Source organism: Parasteatoda tepidariorum, chromosome 7 (genome assembly GCF_043381705.1).
Source record: "Parasteatoda tepidariorum isolate YZ-2023 chromosome 7, CAS_Ptep_4.0, whole genome shotgun sequence".
NCBI classification, from domain to species: domain Eukaryota; kingdom Metazoa; phylum Arthropoda; class Arachnida; order Araneae; family Theridiidae; genus Parasteatoda; species Parasteatoda tepidariorum.
The window spans coordinates 76,495,012-76,521,829 of NC_092210.1; the positions used below are offsets into that span (position 1 = coordinate 76,495,012).

General features: G+C 30.5%; 1 protein-coding gene across 1 annotated transcript in view; it reads left to right on the plus strand.

Annotated features, from left to right (window-relative positions):
* Positions 1–1,790: 1,790 nt before the first annotated feature.
* LOC122268827 (histamine H2 receptor-like) overlaps positions 1,791–26,818 on the plus strand; it is a 41,455-nt gene continuing 16,427 nt past the window's right edge. The window contains exon 1 of the mRNA XM_043039320.2: positions 1,791–1,960. Coding sequence (XP_042895254.2) covers positions 1,791–1,960 — 170 coding nt within the window. The remainder of the gene's footprint in view (positions 1,961–26,818) is intronic.

Genomic DNA, 26,818 nt, shown 5'->3' on the forward strand with positions numbered 1-26,818 from the left:
CATTTCACAGTTAGAAAAATTTCTTAATGGTAGTCGTTATCGTTTCACTATCGTTTTCTAATTTTAGTTTCTAACTCTTGCTGGTAAATAAAAGAAAGAATATAAACGCTCTTTTATAGTTAAATATATATCGATAACAATAGTTTATTAATTGGGAAATCTAATTTGAATATATTCTCATATATAATTTTAATTTATTCTCATATATTCTCATCGTTTTCTCATTTTGTGTGTTTTATAATAATTCTTGCCGGTCGCTATCAAGCAAGCTGATATTTGACTACTACTGTTAAATTTTTGCAATCGGATGAAAAGAAAATTTCCTCAAAATAAAATAAAAAGTTTTTTATTTCCTATGAGCGCACAATCAGTCTTCCCTATGAGCAGACTTAGTGCGTTCTCCAGAAGCGGTATCCACTCTTTCAGGACCACCACAATGGGTGAGATACCGTTGGCCATGCTAATTTGGACGTCTAGTTTCTGACACACTAGATGGCATCACCGAGACTCTATTTGGCTGCTAAATTGCACTAGGAATTTAATTTTGCCGGAAATGCCAAGAGCCAATAAGGCACTCTAGGGATCTTTTACATGCCGCATAATCACACGACATGGCCGCTGAGGATTTTCTGCATTTCGAAAATCCGGTGTCTGGGCAGGAGATCGAACCCACAGACTTGGTCTCAGAAGGCCGACGACAAACCAACTGCTCCATCCAGCCACATAAAATAAAAAGTATATGGAAAACAATGAATGTATTGAAATAAGCTCTAAAAAAGAATTCTAATTACATGTAAAACAATTTATTTTTAAAGCGAAAAGTTGATGCTACGCAGCCGTGATGTCACTGACTGAAATCAGAAGCTCAGAGTGGTGCGTGTCTCTTCAAAGGAGTGACTTAGCCCTTCTATTCACTCTTTAGCCCTGGTTTATACTAGCAACGATTTACGAAGAATCTTACGTATCAAATGGTTCCATAAAATTTGTAACGCAGAAAGCAAAATAGAAACCGATTGATTTAGAAAAAAAAACGTAAATGGAAATGGATTGGTCATATTCTGCATAAACCTAAAAATTTTAAAGTAAAACAAGTTTTCGTTCGGAACCCTCAGGGCAATAGAAAAAGAGGAAGACGTAAAAAATACTTAGCTCAGGATGTTTGAGAGTGAATTGCAAAAAGTAAAAGAAACATGGAGAGAGGCATAATATCTGGCCACAAATAAAGTAAGCTATTTATGAAAGAAGCACTATGCTCCAACTCTGAGTGAAGAGGAATATGTATGTATGTAAATTTACCGAAAGCATATATCAGGAAACGTCAGCAACGTAGCTATATTTGGTGTAAATATTCAATGCAATCCAGCAAGTTTTTTGTTGTCAAATAAATTTTCCGGCGTGGAAGACACAATCTCAAATTTTCAAATTTTCTTAAAACTGTCGTCAATATATTTCAGTAGGTTAAAACAGGTTTTGATCAGAGTTAAAACATGAGATTATATTAGGTTTCCTCCCCTATTAAGCTTCAAAAAGAAACAGGGGGCTCCACGATAGATACACCGAAGAGTCATTACATTATGACCACTCTCCATCTATAACAAAGAGCTCACCCAGGTTTTCATGGTTTCTCGCCCAGGGACAATGTTTTCATGAGGCACATTAGGACCCATAATCCTCATAGAACAATCCCTGACGTCTGTAAGCTACTTGAACATAGTTGCAGACCAGGTTCACCCATTCATGACAACTGTTTTTCCTGCGGGGGATGATGTTTACCAACAGGACAATGCACCATGTCTAAGGGTCGAATCGTCATGGATTGGTTCGAGGAACATTCCAGTGACTTTCAAGTCATGTCTTGGCCCCCAAATTCACCTGACCTTAATCCAATAGAGCATTTATGGTCCTACTTGGGAAACCAAATTCGTGCTGCCACTCTACCCCCTCGCAATGTGAGGGAATTGTAGGACCAGTAAGTGAGCGCTTGGTACCAGATACCTCAGATTACCTATCAGCACCTTGTGGAATCAATGCCACGGCGGGTGCTAGCAGTTTTGAGGGCTAAAGGTGATCCCACATGTTATTAACAGGTAGGTCATAATGCAGTGGCTCTTCGGTGTATGTCCGTATGGTATATCCGTATATAAACGCGATAAATAAGTTCATTATCGAGAATTCGAAAAAGCATCCATTGCTGCACATTGCTAGAACCTAGGGCATAAATTCAATTTCGATAATGCCAAAATTGTTCTCATCATAGTCTTAGCAGCGTACCTTGATATCCTGGAATCTTGTTTTTTCCATATGAATGCTGATTCCCTTTTTAACGACATTAGTTCCCCACCACCTTTCCATAGTAAGTGGAAATGTATTTTATCTGAATTTGCTAGTCTCGGCCACTCTGGTTTTTCTTGTTCTGTTTTTCATCTCTGTTTCTCTCTGCTACTGCGATTTTCTAATTTTGATAATCACTTTTATTGTTCCAATTTTCATTGGCAACTTTAAATTTTATATTTAGAATTACTTTTTATTCTTCTCATTCAAGTCCGATATGTCTTCAAAATGGGTGACTATTTTTGAGAGCGCTTGAAACATGTCGACTGTAATTTCCAATTTGTATTTTTTTGAAGTTTCTAAACAAATAACAATTCATTTAGTTATTTTTTTTACAAAAAACATGGGCTTCTTCAATTTTTTTAATTATAGATAATACCAATAAAGTCGATAGTGAACTCTATTAATAAAATTCATATAATTTAATATTATTTTCATCCACTAAAAGATTAAATATTCTTCTTCAATAGTTATACAATTTTAAAAAATTTTCATCTGAACTTCTATCAAATTTAATAAATGTAAACTTAGCGTAAACTATTTTCTCCTTTAACTTTATATAAATCTTTTAATTTTAAGATTCTGTACCAACACAAAAAAAAATATATATATTTAAAAAAAGATAAGGAAAAAATGTGGAAGTTAACAATGCCTGACCCGACCTTCTAGTGCATGAGAAATGAGGTTATTTAGAATTGCTTCGTTTCTAAGAAAATAAAAAGCTTATGTGTCTAAAAAATACAATAACGAAGAAACAGACAAAGAGAAAAATAACATCATTAATTTCTTTTCTTTTTTCCAGATAACCAAAAAATTCTTCCATATACTTTACGATAATAATGCACTTTTTCAGCATTTAGGCTTTTTTTAAAGATATTGTTAATGGGTTTCGGGTTAAAGAGGCATTTAACGTTCGTTATTAAAACTCGTTATTTTATTTTATTCCATTATTTCGATCCTTTCTTTTGTTGAATATTTGAAAAATAAATTCCTTTTTTTTTCTTAGTTTTTCTTCTCTTTTATTTTTTTGCAGTTATTCTTAATAAACTTTTTCTTTAACGTACGAAAATAAAATGTCTTTTTTGTGTAACGATACGCTTGCAGCAAAACAAAATAAAATCGCATAGCCATTTTATGTTTTTATAATTGACAACGCTAGTTAGACGGTAGCCTATTATCTGTTTCCGTATATATTTTTATTTCAAGACATTGGATTTAATTCGTTTTATTCTTGCCATAACTATTGTACTTCACAAAATATTCCGTAATAACCATTTTCAATGTACAGTCAGTAAAAAAACGGACTTTCCAGAATAACTTTTGATCTAATGATCGGATTTTCGCGTTCTAGAACTCAATCAAAATGGTTCGAGGAGGTGACTTCAAATCTACTAATTAATAAGTGCAGACGATATTAAGTTTTGAAATCAGACACAAAAACGTTCTTTGAATAAACAAACCTTTTTTTCGACTGTTTCGGATTTCTGATTTCCAAGATATAGGGGGAAGCCTCTATCATGGCTTGCTGGTTTAAATTTCTTCAAAGACGGTTTGATTTAATACAAGTCTTAGTATCCCACCCAACCTACACCCAATACAATACCTACAATACAACAATACCTACACCCAATCAGCATGTAAACATAATTTCTATTATAGACTTCGTTTCAATCAAACACTTTCAAGAGACCGGAAATAAAAATTGCGTTTTATCTCGAGTTTCTGGGACTGTTGCTACGATAAGTGATATTATTTGTTTATCCGTGACTGAAGAATTTCCATTGTCCTCCCTATCACTATTTAAGCTGTTTGATATTAAATCACTAATTATGGATACATAATCAAAGATTCATCACAACAATGTGTTAAGGAAAAACCCAATTTGTATATATGAGAAAAACAAGTAAAAAAGGAGTTTCCTTAAAATAAAATCGTTTTTTAGTAGGGAGTATGGTTTCCCCGGACTGACAGCAACGTTGAACACCTTTAAAGAATCGAGTCAGTTGGATTATTAATGAGGGTCTGGTGTATTCTGTCCCCCTCCTTCAGAAGCGTTTTTTCCAGTTTTAGGGAGTTGGTATGGGTGGTAGGCGTGCAACAAATCGTCAGTCTAGAATGTACAAAACATGCTCGATTGGGTTCATGTCCAGAGAACACGCTGGCCAATCTATTCGTATGATTCTTTCCTCTTAAAAGAAATCATTTATCAAGTGAGCATGATGTGGCCTGCAATTGTCGTATATTAACATGAAGTCATCGCCAATTGTTAGAGCGTACAATAGGTCTCAAGATCTCATCTCCATATCGGTGACAGATCAGAGCTTCATTTCGAATGATATGGAGATCTGTGCGGCCATTAATGGAGTTGCCAGCATAGACCATCACTCCCCCACCGCCAATTTTTACACTTTCGTGCACGAGCGCATTATTGTTTCTAGTGCCACGTTCCTCCAGGTGAAAATACGCCTATTATCAGGATAAACAGAAAAACCGGACTCTTTCATTTTCGGACTCAGAGAAAATAATGTTTTTTTTTTTCATTTCCAATGGCAAGGCATATTATATTTGTAAAAACAAGCCAATGCGAAACAATGAGCAAGCAATTGCAAATATGGAGAAAAGAACATTGCGTCATTCATTTCTCCTTCTGTTCACATGCTCTGCTGCCCGCTCCATGCGGGCGCGACGGTGACTTGGCGTTAACGTAACACACACCATTGGTCTTCGAGCATACAGATCTGCATCGTGAAGGTGGTTTCGGTCAGTTTGTGTCGAAACTGTGGTGCCAGTAGCCAAGTAAGGGTGTTGGTGAAAACGAGTGGTATTCATTTTTCAGCGTCACTGAGACGTTAGCGTTATATAAAGGTCTTCATTGGACGTTGTTGCACGTCTACTCCTTTGCCCTAATCCTCGACCTGCATTTCCAATCTCCAAAAAACTGTTATAGATCCTGGAAATTAAACTTTGTGAAACTCTAAAGGCTTCTGCTACTTTAGCTTGTGTTTGCCGCCTTCCCCTCCCCCTCTAACAGGCCAGAAGCTCTCCAAGCTTTTGATTCTGTTAAATGACTTCGTCGATAGATAGCACTCATCGAAACAACGCGCTTGCTGAATGTCGATCATTCTTTTCCACTTTGTCCATCATTAAATCGAAAGCCAAATTAAATTCGTTTCCCCTAAAGCGTCATCTTCGACGTCAAACTCAAAATTTGCATGCTGCGAAATTTGAAAACATGAAAAACTTGCATTTGGGAATATCTTCTTCCATTTTATGCACATAAAAAAATTTGCCTATACCGTTATTTTATACAAGACTTACAATATCTTTTAATTGTTTTAAGCAGTTTATATTTTGAGAAGTAAACTGAAGTGAAAAAGATCGGTTAGATGAAAGAACAGATGTGTTTTTTTTTTATTAATTATCTTTATTATTAAATACTATGCGTGATAGTCAATGAATGTTTTATTTTTGTGAAATTTACGCACAGTTTACGTGTTATTTCTATTTAAACGTCAACAAGACAACGAATCATTCTGCTTTTCTCTAGAAATCGATATCTGGCATCTTCGAACTTATTAATGTAGTTCATCTGGAGTATCAAAGGAATGCAGGTATTTTTAACAAAGCTATCTTTAAAGACATATTTTATTTCTATTTAACCTTCAATGTTAATTTTAAATTCAAGATGTTTAAATTTTTTCAATGCGTTCAATTTTATTAAATTTTAATATTAAAACTTTTTAATACAAACTATTAATATTAACAACTAATTGCTAACATTGTTTTCGGCTTATTCCTAGTATACGTTATACGGTGGATTTGGCGACATTGGCAATGTTTGGGAAGGAGATAAAGTATGCAATTTGCAGTTGCAGATTTGGTAAGATTCAGATGGTTATTGTTTTTTTATGCCATTTTGCAATGGCATTTTTGGAATTCATGATGGTTTTGAGGTTGAGCTTGAGATTTTAGATTCGTGAGCTTAAAGATGGGCTTATATGCTTCTTTCATGGTATGTTTATGTATTTACCATAATTCAGATAATAATTTTCTATGCGTTTGCTTACACGCGACAAGCACCAACGTGCCATTTCAGTGTTTGTGACATTTTGCAAAATGGCACCAAGGGTGTAACGAATACTAAGATTTTACCTCTTTCTTAGACACGAAATTTAAATTCTAAGATTTCATATTATTATCTTTTTAATATAAATATCATAAATCTTATTGAAAATAAACGAGTATTAATCGTTTATAATCGGTACCTTTCACTAGAATTAATAGGTTGAGCTAAATTCGACAAAAAGTAGAACACTGCCACTATTTCAGATCCATTTTTTTTTCTTTCAACTAAAAGAAACTTAGGTATTAATCTCATAGACGACCTACCTATGCAATAGACATCTATTTTTTAAGCGTTCAGTTACTTTTTTTTTTAGTTTTGTTCTTGTTTTATATAAAAGGTGTGATTATTTTCATGGTTTCGCTGATTCAAGTATACAATAAAATAGCGCTTATACAACAAAATAATATGACTTTTAACGAAATTTTATGCTAATAAGTACTCCAAATAAAAATTTAAAATGAGTTTCTTTGATTAAATGATCTAGTTATTCAGTCTAGAATTTATCGTAATGCACTTTCCTTTTACATTTCACTGCTTAAATGAATTCCTTAGTGTAATTATTTATAAACTTTATTGCACATTTGTATCGTATTAACATTAATATGTTCTCCCGCCAAATAAATAAATAAAAAAATAAATAAAACTATAATGCCATCTCAAATAATACACAGTGTACAAGCAATTCTGAACTCTTTTGATCTTTTAATTAACTTTAGTAGGACACCTAAAGTTTCATTAACTTCAAACAGTCTTAAGCATCAGAGGAAATTAAAAGTCCTCATAATTAATTATCACTCTCTTTTAAATTCGTAGAAACAATAAAACTTACTTCTCATTTAAACATGTTTTGAACTTTAAAGAAGTTCTAAGAAGAATACACAAAAGTAGACTTTTTTCAGACAATGAGCGCTTAAAAAAGAATTTACAAACAAAAGTAATTCACTGCTAACAATTAAATTAAAATTTTATATCAGCTTCAATTTTATTTATATTCTTTAATTATTAGCTTAAAATTGTAATTATATTCTAAAGTTTTATTTACGCATTTCATGTCGTATTTTTTGTCGTCTGACTTTTTTTCCTCACTTTGAAAGCTTTACAATTGTAATTTTGTTTATAACTAATGAAAGCGAATTATATTTTCGATGCAAGGAAAACTTTACTTTACTTTATTTACAAAAATTGGGCACCTGGGCCACTTAGCGGCATCTAGAAATTTGCAGAATATTTATAGTAATAACATTTTGAATTTAGCAGTCTATGTGGTAGCTAATAGAAAAACAAGCACTTTGCTTGAGTAAATATAACATTTGAACATCTGATTCATCGAATCTAAGTTGACATATATAAATATAAACATAATTTGACATATATATACATAAGTTGACATAAATAAATATTAACATAAATTGATACATATTTCACTAATTAAATTTCGATATTTTAACTAGCACATATTTAATTATGACATACATTGAAGTTCATTCGAATACATTGTGGTAGCCATGAAAAAAAATCAAGCCGCTAGCTTGTGAAATAATAAAACAATGAAAAACTTTAATATGACAAATTGACGTTTTTTCTTAACACTAGAAATATTAATTGTAGACTTAAATTAAAAATAAAGATAAAACATGATTTGATATGTACAGTAATTGATTTTCGAAAAATGAAAGACATAATTGATGAATATAGATAAATCATATCTTGATACATGATAAAATAACATATTTGGAGAAAATGCAGTAAATATTTTTTATCAGAGAAGTATTGCTCATTAAATACAATAGAATTTTCAAAAGAATTTAACATGCATATATTGATATATATGTATGCATAAATTGGCTATATTATCAGAAAATAATTCTTAATGTAATTTAATTTAACTTAAGTAAAAGTCTGCTGTGAAAAGTTCAGTGAATTTAACTTGAGAGTCTTGAAAATAAAAATAGAACTCACTGGGTTTGAGATGTTTCCCCGATGATCCCCCGCAGAAAGCGGAGCACTTCTTCATTTTTGAGCAATTCCTGTAATTCTTTGATTAATGACACTAATCAGTGAGCAAGTTTAGACGTCGAATTTGATGTTGTTTGAGGGCACCTTCTGCTGGGACGGGTCAATGCAAGGAAAACGCGATTGTTTCGATAATTAGTATCTTTATGTTTTGTTTAGAGACTGGTGATAATACTTTATAACTTCAAAACAGTTGTTTCATATACCACATTAATGTTTTGCTATAATACAAAATATTTTACAACTGTAATTTAATACTTTTGCATACAAAGTGGAAGGATATATTAAATGTAATTTTTGCAAGCATCAAATTAGGCATGAAGCTGATCGTTAAGTTCTGAACCACTTAATGAATCCTTTTAATTGCAAATTATAATAGTAAATTAATGTAATTTGCATAAAAATAATGATTTTAGAAGGGTTGATAAGGTAATACACCGATTTAAATAACTATATTTAAAAATATAACGAAGAATTACGCTATAACAACAACAAAAAACAATTCTCTTAATTTAGAAAACAATCGAAATCAAAAATGTAATAATGTCAGTATAGATAAATACCTTCAATTAGGGATACAAAAATATTTATCCAAAAAAAATACCTTCATGCTTTTTATTAATTTTATACTGATGATAATCTAAACGATATGGAAATCAAACAGGGAAAACTGAATCCTACCATGTAATTTTCCGGTCAATAAAAATCGACCGACAACAATCGAAATCTGTGTTACACTATTATGTTTTTATGTTATGTAGAGAAAAGTATAATTATGTAAAATGCTTTAAAATATTAATCATCCTAAAAAAAAATAATAACCTGATCTCATAAAAACTTATTGCTTTTACTATCTTAAAAATATACATGTTGCCTTATCAGTTCGTGTATTCTTCTTCAGCGAAAACATCATATGATATGATGTATGTATATGATACATCATATGACCATACATCATGAAATTAAATACATTGAGGTAAAAACATTTTGAATTTAGCAACATTGGGGTAGCTATAAAAAGGTCAAGCACTTTGCTTGATAAATTAATATCTAGAAATTTACAAATTTAAAAAGTGATAACAATTTGAATTAGGCAGTCGTTGAGGTAGCCAATACAAATTTTACAAGCACTTTTGCTTGGGTAATTAAACATTTGAATATAGAATACTGAATTGACACATATAACATGATTTGAGATATATACATAAGTTGACGTAGATGAAAGCAATAAGTATAACATTTGAGTGTCGAATCACAATTGATACATGTTGACATACATATAAATGTAAACATAATTTGTGAATCAGCATTTATAGTATTCAAATATCTTAGTCATTAATACTAAATTAATAAAAGTTATAACGGTATTTACCGGTAAATTTTTATTTGTCTTTAATTTAGTGACATTTATGAGTTATATTAATGAGATAATGCTCTTATCTCACAAGGTTTTTACTCTCCTTAAATTTTATTTTTTTTTAATTGGTTTTACTTTTCCCTTTGAACTTTATTTTGTTTTAAATGGGTTTTTGCCTTAACCTCGTTAACTTTCAATTTTTTCAGTCTTTTAAACTTGTTCTTAATCTGTGTAATTTAACATGAATATGTTCAACTTTTGCATATTTTATTATTAATTATCTATAACATTTACAGATTGTTATTATGTTTTATCTGCATGTCCTTGCTGTATTTTTATCATCTTCTTATTCAATTTATATATGATACTCAGAAACATGTTGCTATTCTAAATTTTTAATTGCGCAATATGAATCTTTCTTTATTATGCACTTTATTTTATTTTAAAATTGTACAATATTATTGCTTATTATCCAGATTTTATTTTACCCTACTTTTTTAGTCATGCAGTGCCTTATTTACCGAAAGATATCTTTTCTAAAATTTATATTTACTCTATTTTGTAAGTATCCTCTGTAAACCGAACTGTGCAACCGAAAATGAAATGCGAATTATTTTTTCATGTGTTTTAGTGGGCGTAACCAAGACCTCGTTACCAAGTGGGCGTTACTTAGCAGCAAAATCAAGCCTTAGTGAGAGCAATGAGTTTTTTGAAGAAGAAAAAAATGTAATTGGTTGAATCTGTTATGGTAACATTATAAAATTACTAAGTTCAAATTTTAATTGCATGGTAAACTATAGAAAAAAAGGGTATTTCAAAAGAGAAATTACTGCCCAAGATATTTCTTGACAAAAAACTTCGTTATGTTATTAAAAATAATACCTTTAAAACTCTCCTGTGTAGGCTTCCTTACTCTTTTTTTTCTTCTTTTTTTTGAGAAATGTAGGTGGTGATATGAGGGGAAGAATTGAATATTTTTTTATATTTTTTATTTATTTTTTTAAAATTTATTTATTTATTTATTTTAAAATTTATTTATTTATTTATTTCAAAATTTATTTATTTATTTATTTTGAAATTTCTTCTCCTAAGAATTAAATTTCGCATCTGACATAACTACTTAATAGAAAACTAAATCAGTGAGACATTTTTTATGCATTTTTTCACGCTGATCGTAAAGAGACTATATACTCAAGACAATAGAAAAAATAGTTCGAAAGTGTCAAAAGTTTTTATGTATAAAAAGCACTGCTCTTGACACATACTTATGTATACACTTTAAATTAGCTATGGAGAAACTGCCTGAACATGTAAAAGATACATATTCGGATTTAATATTTCACTCTAAATTGAATAAAATCTTTCCGAAAACGATTGAACTAATTATTTAGAAGTTCTAAGTCCAATTTTGTTGTTACATTTATTTACCCCTCTTACACTGCTATACAAAGGATTAAGGTATTGTTTCTTACGTGTTTTTCCCCTTTAATCAAACCAAACACAAATTAAAAGAGCTAATATTTCGTAAGTTGCATTTTTATTTATTAAAAAAACACTGTATTTGAATTGCACTTATTTAGAAAAAAAAACTTTATAACTTTATCAGTCCTACCATCTCGCAATTGGTCAGAACATATAACTTACATATTCCGATAGTTCCTATATAACAATGTAAAGTGTATACATAAGCAGGGCCCCGCGCTAAATATTTTGCCACCTCACCGATAGATGCATAATTTTTGGTAGATGCACAGCATAACCAATTAGATTTGAGTCCAAATACTATAACTCTGAAACAAGCTACAGTAAAATAGTTTTCTATACGAAAAAAATTAAGCCTAAAAAATGTTAAGATTTGCATTTGGCGAATACTTTTGATAATTGGATAATTTACTGGCTAATAATTTGAAATCCTTAGCGTGTGCACAGCATAAGTACGAATCCAAAGTAGTACTCTTTATGCATAAAAACTTTTGCAACTTTTGAACTAGTTGTTTTATTGGATTGTGCATTGTTTCATTCGATTCATCTTAACAATGACTCACTTGTTTAGATTTCAATACAAGATAGACACAAAATTAAAATTTTTGCTCGTTGTACATAAAACTCATATAATTTCCAAACTATCAGTCCAATAATCTTATAATTAGTTTAATTCAAATCAGTGTGAAAAAGTACATCGAAAACTATACGTCACTTGACTGCCTGGAAGCAACTCCATTATTCCTTTCAAATTACCCACATTTCTCTCAAGCAGCTGAAAAGAGGGCCGGGATAGCTTGGTTGGTAGGGTACTGGGCCAATGTCCAAGCGGTCGTGGGTTCGATCCTCGCCGGCCGAAAACTCCCCGTGTAGTAAATGGTGACTGCTGTACGTTGAATCTGTAGATTCTCATAGCCCTCCATGTTCCTATAACAAATCAATACCTCTGGGGGTACTGATCCAGTAGTTTCCTTGTCTTCTGGGTTTGCTCAAAATTACAAGGCTACGGAGGTGAACATTTTTAGTCGTAAACCCAAAATTGGATCGGCTTTTCAACGACGGTTATAAAATAAAATAAAATAAAACAGCTGAGAGGGAGGCGAATTGGGTTCGAATCCTAGTCGATACGAATTCCGCACCCGGCTTGCACCGGCCACAGTTCTGCCGTGAAATATCCTCAGTGGTAGACGGATCATGGGTTAGAGTCCCCTTGCCGTCAGGCTAACCGTGGGAGGTTCTCGTGGTCTTCCTCTCCATGTAACGCAAATGCGAGCTATCTCCATCAAGAAGTCCTCCACGAAGGCAAATTTCTCCCAATACTCGATCCAGGAGTTCCCTTGTCTTCTGGATTGGATTCAAAATTACAGGGCTACGGAGTTGAACATTAGTAGTCGTAAACCCATAAAATTGGGTCAACTGTTCAACGACGGTTATAAGAACAGCTGAGAAGCCTTGGTGGCGTAAGGGATTGAGCACTCACGTCCCAATGAGGTGAAAGGGTAGAAATTCGACCGATGACAACTTACTAATGGATACTAATGGCAACTTTTTTGTCAATTAAAAATCCCATCATTTGACTTTTTGGCTAATGAAAGTTAACCCTTTATATCTCAACATCTCTGATCTTAATGAAAATTACTCATACATTAGAATACATCATTCTAAGCATGTAAAAAATAATAAAAAAATGTACAACATAAAATTAAAAAAATTATTGGAAAAAAATTTATTATTGCATTTCTGCAACCTTATGCAAAATGACAAAAAAGTGCTTGTTGCATTCCTGCACCATTGCGAAAAATGGCACTAAGATTGAAAGATTCCAAAATTTTAATTCATATGAAAATTTTTAAAACAGTTGTTACTTTTGTTGTAACAAAGTCCTACACCACATTTCTCACAAATAGTTTGTGTAAATCCTTTGCATTTTAGGTATTTGCATTTGATTCTTTTGTTAGCCCAATTAAGTCAGTGCCCAATTTTATCTTGGCGCACTGGTTTGGGCCGACAATCACCGAAATCGTCCTTCAAAATTTGTTGGGGCAAAGTCATAGGCTTTTTGTGTATGTTGCAGATATGCAACAAGGTGATATAAAGGGTTAACCTGTTTAACCAATGAGAAACTGTTTTAGGTATAATTTTTTTCTTATGTTGTATAAAATGTTTTCTCATTAAATCATGCCGTAATCGATTTTNCCACAAATGGAAACCCCTGGGGGTACTGATCCAGGAGTTTCCTTGTCGTCTTATTCAAGGCTACGGAGTTGAACGTAAGTAGTCGTAAACCCATGAAATTGGGTCGGTTGTTCAACGACGGTTATAAAATAAAAATAAAATAAACAGCTGAGAAGAGGGCCGGGATAGCCTGGTTGGTAGGGCACTAGTCCCATGTCCAAGAGGTCGTGGGTTCGATCCTCGCCGGCCGAAGACTCCCTGTGTAGTAAATAGCGACTGATGCACGTTAAATCTGTCGAGTCTCAAAGTCCTTCATGTTCCCATAACAAATCTATACCTCTTGGAGTACTGATCCAGTAGTTTCGTTGTCTTCTGGATTGGTCCAAAATTACAAGGCTACGGAGTTGAACATTAGTAGTCGTAAACCCAAAATTGGGTCGGCTGTCCAACGACGGTTATAAAATAAAATAAAACAGTTGAGAAGGAGGCGAACCGGGTTCGAATCCCAGTCGATATGAATTCCGCATCCGACTTGCACCGACCACAGTGCTGACGTGAAATATCCTCAGTGGTAGACGGATCATGGGTCAGTGTCCCCTTGCCGTCAGGCTTACCGTGGGAGGTTCTCGTGGTCTTCCCCTCCATGTAACGCAAATGCGAGCTATCTCCATCAAGAAGTCCTCCACGAAGGCAAATTTCTCTTAATACTCGGTCCAGGAGTTCCCTTGTCTTCTGGATTGGATTCAAAATTACAGGGCTACGGAGTTGAACATTAGTAGTCTTAAACCCACAAAATTGGGTCGATTGTTCAACGACGGTTATAAGAACAGCTGAGAAGCCTTGGTGGCCTAAGGGATTGAGCACTCACGTCCCAATGAGGTAAAAGGGTACAAATTCGACCGATTACAACTTACTAATGGATACCAATGGCAACTTTTTTGTCAATTAAAAATCCCATCATTTGACTTTTTGGCTAATGAAAGTTAACCTACAACAATGAGAAACTGTTTTAGGTCATAAATTTTTTTCTTCTGTTGTATAAAATGTTTTCTCATTAAATCATGCTGTAATCGATTTTACGAGAGCTTCATCAACCTTTCATATTGAATAGAAAATATGTGCTACTATAAGTATTTCTAAATATATTTAAAGCACTCTTTACTGCCGAAAAATAAATCGATACAATTAACTTAGATGAATCAATCATGATTGATTAATTATTTAAACAATAACTTTGAATGACTAGAAGAAACATTTCCCAATTTTCATAGTGTATTCCCAATTTTCATAGTGTATTCTGCTCTACAAAGCAATATCCATTAATGCGTTATTACCCACCATTAGTATCCGCAAATTCTTTCAAAAGAATTTTAAATGCCCGATTCTTTGTTTGGTGGGAAAATAAAAGCTAGACCTGCAATGCATTGAGTGTTAATATTCTAATATTTTATCAATAGGTATACAATAAAATAAATCACTTCCACACAATGCATTGTGAATTAGTGTTTAGATATTTTATTTATTCATTAACGTGAAGCACTCCAGTGCATTAATTTTTTTTAGGTTTTTACTAATGTAATGCACTACCGCACAATGCATTGTACGTTAATATTTTCATATTTTATTTATAGGTATTCACTAATGTTAAAAACTACCACACAATGTAACTTGTGTCAGATATTAATATTTTATACATAGGCATCCAATAAAACTAAACACTTCCACAAAAGATATGAATTTAAAAACTACAAATTGCAATGTAACTAATGTAAAAAACTACTACACAATGTAACTTGTGTCAGATATTAATATTTTATACATAGGCATCCAATAAATTTAAACACTTCCACAAGAGATATGAATTTAAAAACTACAAATCATAAATCGCGTTAAAAAAGTGTGTATTTAATTGAGATAATTTGGTGCTCAATGCAAGGGTTATGCCTTAAAATTGGTATTTTTTCCGTTTTTCGGAAGATAAACAAGACAATACAAGAATGGACATCTGATTTTCTTTTCTTCGTGTTACATACTACTCCGTTGCTTCAAATGGTGGTTATTTTAAAGGAATTGTTTACATAATTTTTTCTGAATTACAGAGTCAATTTTTTGTCAAACTCTGAAAATTGGTGAAAGTAAATGCTTTGGTTTCCGAACGCAACATTTCTTAAATTTTCCTCTTCCATTTTAAATCATCGGTTATTTTTGGTACAATCAGTTTAAGATGTATGCTTATAAGGAGCATTCATAGATATTTTACTTTTAAAGTTGTTGCCATAGAAAAAATAAACTGTCGACAATTTTGAATTCAGGTTTTAAGCTTTAGCAGCTAAATTTTTTTCCGATCTGTTAGTCAAAGTATTAAAGTCAAAGGATGTTTGGTTTAACTATTAATATATAATAAGTATGTAGAGGAGTCTAGCTTGGAAAATTTTTATCGATTTTCTAAAAAATTGTATTAAAAGAATCATTCTGAAATAATATTGACATTTTTTTTCCATTATTATTATTAAAATTTGAATATCTATCATTAGTTTAACTGGTGCTCAAGTATATTTGAAAAATCATTTCAAAAACAAACTACCTCATTAAAAATATATTTAAATATTTATTTCGTTGAAAGCATTATAATTCAGGGAATTTGATTCTTATTTTTTAAATTAATTTGACAAACCAATATTAAATATCAACTGAGAGTCAGATAATAATCAAGTAAACAAATCATTTAAAGAACTTTGGAGAGAAATACACTGCAACTGCTATTAAAGAATGAGAAAATTTCATAAAAAAATCAACTATTAGTATTTTGTCTGTCCTTGTTGCGGAACGCTACTTTGAATCTTTTATAACTCTAGAATCATTGACGTTAGAATTCTGAAATTTGAACATCGTCTACGAGGAGAAATTTTTATTATTGAAAAAGAATTTTTTTTCACTTTACTTAAACATTAGGCATTGATATAAATAAAATTGTAAGCGATTCTGTTTAAGATTTTATTGAACATTATTTAATGTTTAATTATTTTTTACAAGTTCAGTTATCAACGTGAATGGCTTATGAATTAGTGCTACGTCGCTGAATCGGCATTTCTAAAGTTATCTGAAACCACAGCTTTAATTTGCTCATAGAACATGCTAGTGAAACGTGTTTCAAAGGGGGAAATATGGTGTGATTTGTTTCAAAGACTTAATGAATTCTACGACAGAAAAATCTGAAATAAAATTATTTTAAAAGTTTAAAAAAAACTACACTTTTTTAATAGGTTTGCAAGAAAACTTTATAAATAAAGTATTGCTTGTAACTTGTAAGAATCGAGTTTATAAGGTCTCCACAAATTTTTCATGAGTTAGATTAATTTTATGTAAAAATTTTGCAAAAATGTGCACTTATATCAAGATGTGCTTTTATGTTAAAATGTATTCTTGCGAATTTCTTATAAAATGTTTAAAGAAATCTGATGATAAGGGGATAATTTTCGAATAACAATAATAAATATATATAAACCCCTGACATCCATTAAAAATCTTATAAGGAATTCTTACTACACATTTTAACTTAAACTTTACATAGAATGAACATAATTCATTGAAAATAAGGCGAGGCTACAATACTGGATTTTTAAAAGTTACATGCAATATTCTATTGATTACTTTTTCATGCAAACCCACAGAAAAATTAATTTCTTTCAATTTTTTATGTATTTTAATCTAAATTTTCTATAGATAGCAAAAAGTCATCGATAGATTCAATTAAACCATAGATTCAATTAAAATAACAAGCATAAAATGACAAGTTATTTCTAAATAAATTAATTGCTCAACAAAACTTATAATTTAGTAAATAAATACTATAATAATTTTATATGTTTATGATTGATTCGCGATGTCATATGAACAGATCAATATAGCTAGTTTCTTAGAAGCCTTGAGTCGATATTTGTTTATTTAAACTTATTATTCACAAATTTCAAAAATTCAAATTAATAGTATCTTTTAAATTATTTTATAAGCCTCCAAATAAATTACATAAAAACCGAACATAACAGATGATTAATATCTTATCTCTTATCACTAAAAATAATGAATACAAATTGTTTAAGGTAACGATCAAAAAGCAAATTAAGAGTTCCTTTTTTCACTATAAACACGTTGTTTAATAATTTTCTTAATTCGATATAATTTTTTAATATGATATATAATTAATATTTCATAAATTAACGTAAGAAGTTCCTAATAAACTATTAAAATATTTTTCTAAAAACTTAATAAATATCAACTTTTTACCATTTTTCAAATATTATTTAGCTAAAATTAATTAACCAAAACAATAAAATAATCACATAAACAAAATGTCGAAAAAACAATAAAAATTGATAAATTTTATCACATATTTTCCTAAACATCCTCCCAAGCTTATCGATTTCCTTTAAATTCTCTATGAATTTAAAAATTCATTTTTCATAAATAAACTACATCTTCATGAATCATTATTTTTTTTTAAATAATATTAATTTAATTTGACTTTAATGCACCGTCTCAAAATCAGCTGGCCAGTTTAATTACAAACTTGCATCATTCTCAAAAAAGGCCAACGCTATGACTTAATTCATTTCGCAAGAGCACTTGTTTTAAATTTAATACTGTTTATAAGTTATTTAATTAAAAAAACACACTTCGACGTGTGTGGAAACTAAAATGTGGTAATTGAATTTTATTAAATAACTCAACCCACTCCGCTGCTACAGGTCGGCAATAAAAGTTTTTTTTAATTAATGAATTTAAACTTTGCTGAACTATTACTAACCAACCACCATTTTTTGCCACAATTCACTGATGAAATTATGAACGAAGTAATAGAAAAATATAAATTTATAACAAAGCCTGATAGGGACAATAAAATAATATATCTCCAAATTGCGAAACGTTACAAATGTAAATGATAATTAGGTACATAAATGATAATAAATATAAATAATATGATGATAATTAGGATATCAAAAACAGTTTTATTTTCTATAATATTTAGATTACATTAAAGATTGAACATACTTACGGTCTATGTATTTTCGTAGAGGATGTAGAAATTTCTATTTCTCTCGGTTATAGCTCCCTTTCATATACATGAGAAAGCGTAGAACGAACTTTGAGATCTTTCGAAGGGACATTATTAGACAACTTCACACTGATGAATCAACAATAGAAACCGGCCTACTCTCCTAAATACTGGAAAATTTCATAAGGGTGATACAGAACAATGAAAGAAGATTATTAAGCAAGGGCGACAACATCTGTCATAGATACTCTCTCTCTCTCCTTCTCTCTCTCTCTCCCTCTCTCTCCCTCTCTCTCTCCCTCTCTCTCTCTCTCTCTCTTTCTCTCTCTCTCTTTCTCTCTCTCTCTTTCTGATTCCCTCTCTCAAACATGGAACATCATTGCACACTCACCCTAAAGTCCGAACATGTCACCCAATGACTACCTTTTGTTCAAAACAGGAAAGTTATTAGGCCATGCAATAAGGCTTAAGATGAGGTTTTATGCACCCCTAAACATAGCGAAGAGTTGGTGTGACATGGACATACAAAACTGTCACAGTATTTACAAAAATATATATTTACCGAGTGCCGATTATGAAGGAAAATAGCCGAATGCTCAAACTATAAAAATAAATTAGCAGTATTTAAAAAAAAAATTGAGGATGATTTCTATAAAAAATAGAAATTTCCAAAAGATGAGTGACCTGACTTTTATGAATACTCTCGTAGAATTAAATCAGAATTGAATTTCAGAAAATTAACTGTTTCACAACGTTTCAACACTGGATAAGTTATATTTAGCCATCACAGTTTTACATACTGTTACGGTGGTTTAAAGACACAAACTACTACTTATCATTTTAAACCAGTGATCGTTTATTTTCTGCATAAATTGTCGAATTAATTTACATACTTTAACTATTTAAAGTACTCAAATTAATAATACTTTAATCAATAACAAATTGAAATAACAATCATATTAATTTAAAATACTTTGATTAATAACAAACTAATTGGCATGGAGAGAACTTACCCATACTGATGTTCATTATGAAAGTTGGTGAACCTCTAATGACTCGGTTCTACTCTCTTTCTCATTTGTTGTCTTTTTTTTATGTTTTATACTCTATTTTTTGTTCTATAAAACTATTGATAAATTCTGGAAAGGTCACATAAGAAATCAAACCTGGACAATAGACTTGTTATTAACCCTTTTCGACACGTATTTCTTAACTTTAATCAAGAGTGTTTATTTGTATTTGCTAAGGTTCTATGTACTAAAGGAAGTTTCCACAGTATTTTAAATCTAGTCAATTATTTTGCAATTTACGATAAATCTATTTTAAATGTTTTATTGTGATTCTGAATTAAGTGACGATAAGCGTAACAATACTTATGTACTAACATAAGAAGTAGGCAAAAATGGCTGCAGTCTTGACATTTCAAAGGCAGCAGAGAATGACAAAGAAAAGAATACTGACCTCAGAGTCGTTGAGCAGAATTCTAATCTAAGAAGGGCAAGTTACTGCCGCACTTTTCAAAAGAGGGAAAGAAGCTTCAGGGCTAAATTACTGCACCAGGCAATGAGTAGCTTTTTGTTTCTTTAATTGAATTTATAAACATCCCGCGTTAAAGAAAATATCTAAAAGTTTTCAATTCCAGAACGCTGAAGAAAAAGTTGGATAAATAGGCTTAAAACAAGACGAGCAATGTGAACTAATTTTAAAATTTGTACCCCGATTAGAATGAGTTTAATTGGTAACGTAATGATTTGTAACTGATAAAAAAAAGGAATGAATTTCGGTATAAAAGTTTTTTAAAAATAAAAGATCACAGTAGTAATAAAAAAAATCTTTTTTCTAAGAATTCAAATTAAATTGCATTTAAGCCAACTTTTAATAGAACTTATTTTTAAGAAATGTATGGGCAGATGTTTTGACTTGAAGGTTGTTATTATTAGACCGTCTCCTTTGGGCAAACTTCATTAATTTATGGTTATTGACAACTAGCTCTCTCTCTCTCTCTCTGTATACTTAAAAAAATTCGAAAATCGCCATTTCGACCAAGAGTTAATTCATACTCAAACTATTTTCCTGTACAAGCAAGTACGAAATTGCCTATTTATGTAATGTTTCATTATAAATTAATATCAGTGAGGCATTGATAGTGTTTTAATTATTGCTGACATACTTAAAAGTGTGCTTAATAAGCGTTATTTAACCATATTAACAATGATTCTGTACTTGGGTTTTACAGAATTTTGGAACGTTTACCGTAAAGACTGCTTATTGCGTTCAATGAACTAGCCACAATAGCTAAGAAAGACTGATTACTAAAACGAATTTACATTTAATTTTTCAAAAATTTCGCTATTCGGTTAAAACATTCTCGAGATACGGCAAAATGCGCAAAAAATTAAATTTATATTTCGGAGTCCAAATTTTCAACCGTTCTTCTGATCAAGCTTTTGAAAAAAGGAATCTCCAAATCCGTTGAAAAAAAGGGTGTGTTTACTGAGAGAAAGTACGTTTTTGGGTTTGATTCCATAGCTTAAAATATCATCTGTTCTAAGTAATTAGTAGACATAAGATAAGGACTTGGAACCTTTGAGATTGAATCCTAATACGTTCATCAAATCAAAAACTATCGGAATTTTCCGGTTTTTTGTCACACTATAAACACACTAATTCTCATAATATTTTTCCTTTGTTATGAAAGCAACTAAAAAGGATTTTTTAATGAGCTTGATTGTAACCGCCTGTATACCACTTATTTCATTATCTACATTTAATCTTTTGTTGTCTCTAGTGATTCAAGGGCTGATACCAGCACATAACAAAACAAATTAATCGTTTACGATGCTAAATAGATATGAAATTTTGGACTTAAAGGACATATTCTTGTTACCCTGACACAAAAGAATAAGAAAAATCATGCTTATGAATACAATTTAATTGATTGTCAACGGTTTGAAAAGCATTATTTTTATTGTAGGCATTGCATGTCTTCTTAGTGGAAAAAAAGATATGCCATTTGTTTTATACGTACAATATACTAGCCCTTAAGTACCTGTAAATCTTCAGGGACCACATTTTGATGTAATTATACTAAGTACTATGTATACTATGTACTATGTATACTTATGTACTATGTATACTTATGTATACTATGTGCAGAAGCATATGATATTCATAAAATTGAAACTTCACAGCTGTTGCATCGAAATTTCAAGAATAAATTCCTTTAAATATATACCATTAGGAGCTTAAAAGAGGTCGAAGCTCGTTGAAAAACGACGATTCTTAAAAGCTCATACTTCAGTTGCAAATTCTTCTTCGTATTATTATTATTTAACTTCGTTAGCTTCATAGCGTCCGTAAATAGACTTAGAAAATAGACTATACATTAGACATAATATTAATTTTTAAATAATGAGCAGATTTAAAGACGTTACCGGTCAAAAATACAACTGCATATTTTTTTTAACCTTGGCTGTAACGTACAAATTTCGTCGCTTAGTGTGTAGTAGTATATTTCTTTGATATAAATGCATGGAACATTCAGAATTTCAAATTAATGGAACTAAAAGATTTTAAAATATCGTATTTAAAATTTGAGTAAATAACGAGGAAATACATTTTGACGAATAACGCTAAACAGACAAGTCGTGGCATGTTGATCTATGAGAGAATGTTTCCATAAATATCAAAACTTCAAGTCCATTTAAGATATAAATACGATTCAAATCGTTTTGAAGAGATTTTTTGTTCCAAATATTTTTTTTTTATTTTATATAAAAATCCAAAGTTTGATATATTTACTAATATTTGTCTAAAAATACATTCGGGAAACTTAAGAATAGATATTAAACGTAATTATCAGTGTTGGAATGACAAATTGGAATTCAACGTTTTATTCTACCCAACAATAATAGAAGAGATATTTTAAGTTTTTGACATTCTTTTTTAAATTTCTCAAGAAGTACTTAAAGGATTATTTTATAAATTCATAAATGTTCATGCGATTTTTCGCACTTAGCAATAATATTTAAAGCTTTTTGGAAGGTATGGAAGATCGATGATAAATTACAAAAGAAAACAAGTTTTTTTGAAAACCCTAAGCTGGAAAACCGAGCAAAAAACTGTTCATTAAAAACTGCTCACGTTATGAGTATTTAAGCTAGTACTTTTATACTGAGGATGCATTGAAATAATTTAGAAAGTTTTTCTTAATTTTGTAGAGAATAGTATTTGGCAACTAATAAAAAAAATTTATTTGAATACCTTAAAAATTTAAAAAGTTTCAAGCAATTTTCTAAATAGTTTTTGTACTTTTTTAAGGAAAGCTCGGAACAATCAGCGGTTTTCTAATAAATTATATTTTATATCATAAGACAAAATTTAATAACAAATGAAAATATCTTACAATAATCATCCGGAAACAAAAATATTATGGTAAAAACAAAGCATGCAAAAGAAAACATACTTTTAGGGGAATGATCTCCCACAGTGCTGGTCTCATTTTTCATAAATATTGTTCAATAATACAAAATGAAAATTGTGGAAAACCCCTTATCGATTTAAGCTTTCTTTTAAAAAATACAAAAACTACTACTAAAAATACAATATATACATATATATATACATATATATATACATACATATATACATACATATATACATACATATATACATACATATATACATACATATATACATACATATATACATACATATATACANATATATATATATATATATATATATATATACAGTACCCTTCCAAATTATTAGGGACACTTAAAATTTCTAAAGAATTGTCATTTTTCAAAATGTCATAACTTTTTAAAAAATGAATTAATTTTCATAAAAATTTCAGGATATCGTGTTCAGGTCTTCTACTTTCACCTAAAAATTATTAATTTAATTTATCTCAATTTTTTTTAAAAAAGAAATGTCAAGTCTGACAAGTTGCTACTTTGTAACAAATGTTTTTGCATAAAAATTATTATTTACACATTAAAGTACAAGCCATTAAGTTTAAAACGCGCTAAAGTAAATGACTTTACGATTTTTTATGACTGTATGAGGTTTTGAAATTTTTTTGTCATTTATAGTGAAAACGAAATTATTGTGAATTCGAAAATTATTTTGTATTATTTTTTCGCAACTTTCTTTAAGTTTTTTATTTAAAACAATATTAAAACCACGAACATTATTTGTAAATTTGCAATAAAATTTTAAAAAACGACTCAAGAAATTTAACTTTATTATGAAATTCAAAAATTTTTTTACAAAAACAAATGTTATAAAAAAAATCTTAATATTTTGTAACATGTCCTTTTGCTTGTATAACTGCGTTTATTCTTCGCGGCATACTTTCAATACAAGCTCTTGCTTTTGCAATAATATCTGGACTATTCCAGGTTTCTTTCACCAAAAATACTGGCACAACTCACTTTTCACTATAAATGACAAAACATTTTCAAAATCTCCTATCTCAGTCAAACAAAATCGTAAAGTCATTTACTTTAACGCGTTTTAAAGTTAATGACTTGTACTTTAATGCGTAAACAGGTTTCTTTCACCAAAAATACTGGCACAACTCACTTTTCACTATAAATGACAAAACATTTTCAAAATCTCCTATCTCAGTCAAACAAAATCGTAAAGTCATTTACTTTAACGCGTTTTAAAGTTAATGACTTGTACTTTAATGCGTAAACAGGTTTCTTTCACCAAAAATACTGGCACAACTCACTTTTCACTATAAATGACAAAACATTTTCAAAATCTCCTATCTCAGTCAAACAAAATCGTAAAGTCATTTACTTTAACGCGTTTTAAAGTAATGACTTGTACTTTAATGCGTAAATAATAATTTTTATGCAAAAAAATTTGTTTCAAAGTAGCAACTTGTCAGACTTGACATTTCTTTTTTTTAAAAAATTGCTTTGTTCAAATGTGCAAATTTTTGCAAAAAATTGAGATAAATTAAATTAGTAATTTTTAGGTGAAAGTAGAAGACCTGAACATGATATCCTGAAATTTTTATGAAAATTGATTCAGTTTTGAAAAAGTTATGACACTTTGAAAAATGACAATTTTTTAGAAATTTCAAGTGTCCCTAATAATTTGGAAGGGTACTGTATATAAAATAATAATAATCATCATCATCATCATCATTCTATGCATGAGCAATCACTCTATGTATTCTATTGCTGAAAATCCTCCGAATTGTTGCTGAAGCAAATGGTTATTCATGACCTAAATAGGTTGTTATGGAATGACCAGATGTCCAGAAAGAAAAAAACTTGAGAAAAAATTTATCTCATCATCTTTGATTATCATCTTTTATTTGTGAGTTCTGGTATTGTCTTTAACCAAAACCATTCCTTTCGCATTGATTACTACATAATGCTACCTATAACACAGAGCTGTTACCCATCACAAGTTGACGAATTAACTCTGATACTGATAGCTTTGACACTCTAATGCAATTTAAATTGTTCAATGCAGGCCATACACCCAGAACCAGTATACTTGATAGATTATAAACTTATTATCATTATTCAACATTATTTTAAAAATAAATTATAATAGTTGCCACTGAAGCTGAAAAGTAAACCAATATTGAGTTATTAGCGCGAACAAACTTAAAAAGTTATAAAAACAATCACTTAACCAGTATTTTTCTTTGACGCAGTCTTTCAAGAATTTTCACACTTTTAAGAAAATAAACACAAAAATAGACTTTTTTATTTATACAGCAAATATTTTTTTCAATAAAATTTCTTAAATGTAACCATTCCAGACAAAAACATTTTACCCCTACTCATTTCCTTGCAAAACTACTTTTTTACCGAGTTCTTTTGAAACACGCCATAATTCCTCGATACAAATGAGAACTGTTGAAACTTTTTAACATTTTTTTTCTTTTACTCAAACCGATACACCTAGCATGAATTCATAGCAGCTCTAAATGCTAATACTCGTGTATCGTTATTATCAATGACTAAACAATGACTGTAAAACAAAGACAGAGACAGAAAAAATGAAAACGAAGGAAGAAAAGTGGGGGGGAAAAGAAATCTAAATGCATCGTTGATGGGTATGTCAATCATTAAAGAGCACTCAGTGTCTGCATCAAGTGCAGTCAGGCAGAAAACTCAAGTGCTTTTACTACTTGGCACTTAGAAAAGCAGTTTTATTTGAGAAGGGACCGTCTACAAAGTGTTAAGAAAGTGATTTTGATACTTTTATGCAAATGTGAAAAATGGCTTAATTGCACCGAGGAGAAATCTTTACACAAGAAGTTAGGTAATCTGAATGTGAACATGCATCGAAACTGTAAAAACTGTGAGGTAATATCCCTTCGATTTTGAAGTTGAAAAACTCCAAGAATAGTGTGAATGAACATGAATGTTTAATTTGATAGTTAGTGAAACTAACAAGGTCGCGAAGCCATCTGAATGAGCTGTGGTAGAAGTTAGAAGTTCGAGTGTTGGCCCCTAATGCAAGAAATAAATATTTAAAATGTATATATATCAAACATTTGTTATAAACTTTTGATATTGCATTCAAAACAAATAAATGCACTTAAAAAAAATTTTTTTAATGATTTTGATATTTCTGCAGATATTATTGGATTATATTACAAAACTGGCACTGTTCCGATTAGTAAAAATATCTTATTATAAATATTGTTACGTTTCTTTGTCAGTCGTCTTTATTCTCCAATAATGACATTCAGTTCTCTATAGTAGGAGAGAGGTGCTCTATTCTGTCCATAAAGATCTCAGAGGCTTTGTCTTTCATTTGGCGACAAAGAGTAGCACTTCTCTAAGCCTGTAGTAAGTTTCTGAGTCTTTTCAGCGAGCGTTCTGTTTAATTTATTCATTAGGTTACGCTAGTCTTCACTCCAGTACTAAAAAGAAATAATAATGAGGTAAGGAACTTAAGTATTTACAAAACGCCGTTCATAAAGTCGATGCTTCAAAAGCAATAGTGTAAATAAATAAAGATACTTTTGAATATTAGGTTTCGAATCAACCACTATTGTCTACCCTAAAGTTGAAGTTCGTAAAATAAATTCAAGTGATTAAATTAAATCAACGCAACAACAGTTATGATAATATTTTCTAAAATTTTCAGCTATTATTTCTTATGTTTCTTTAGATTTACAGGCTTATTTTAGTTCCACATACTTGCAGTTTATGCGCAGTAAATGAAACTTATTACTTTTGTTCGTTTTTCTCCTTTTGTCCTTTTTGTCTTTATCGTGCTATATATATATATATAT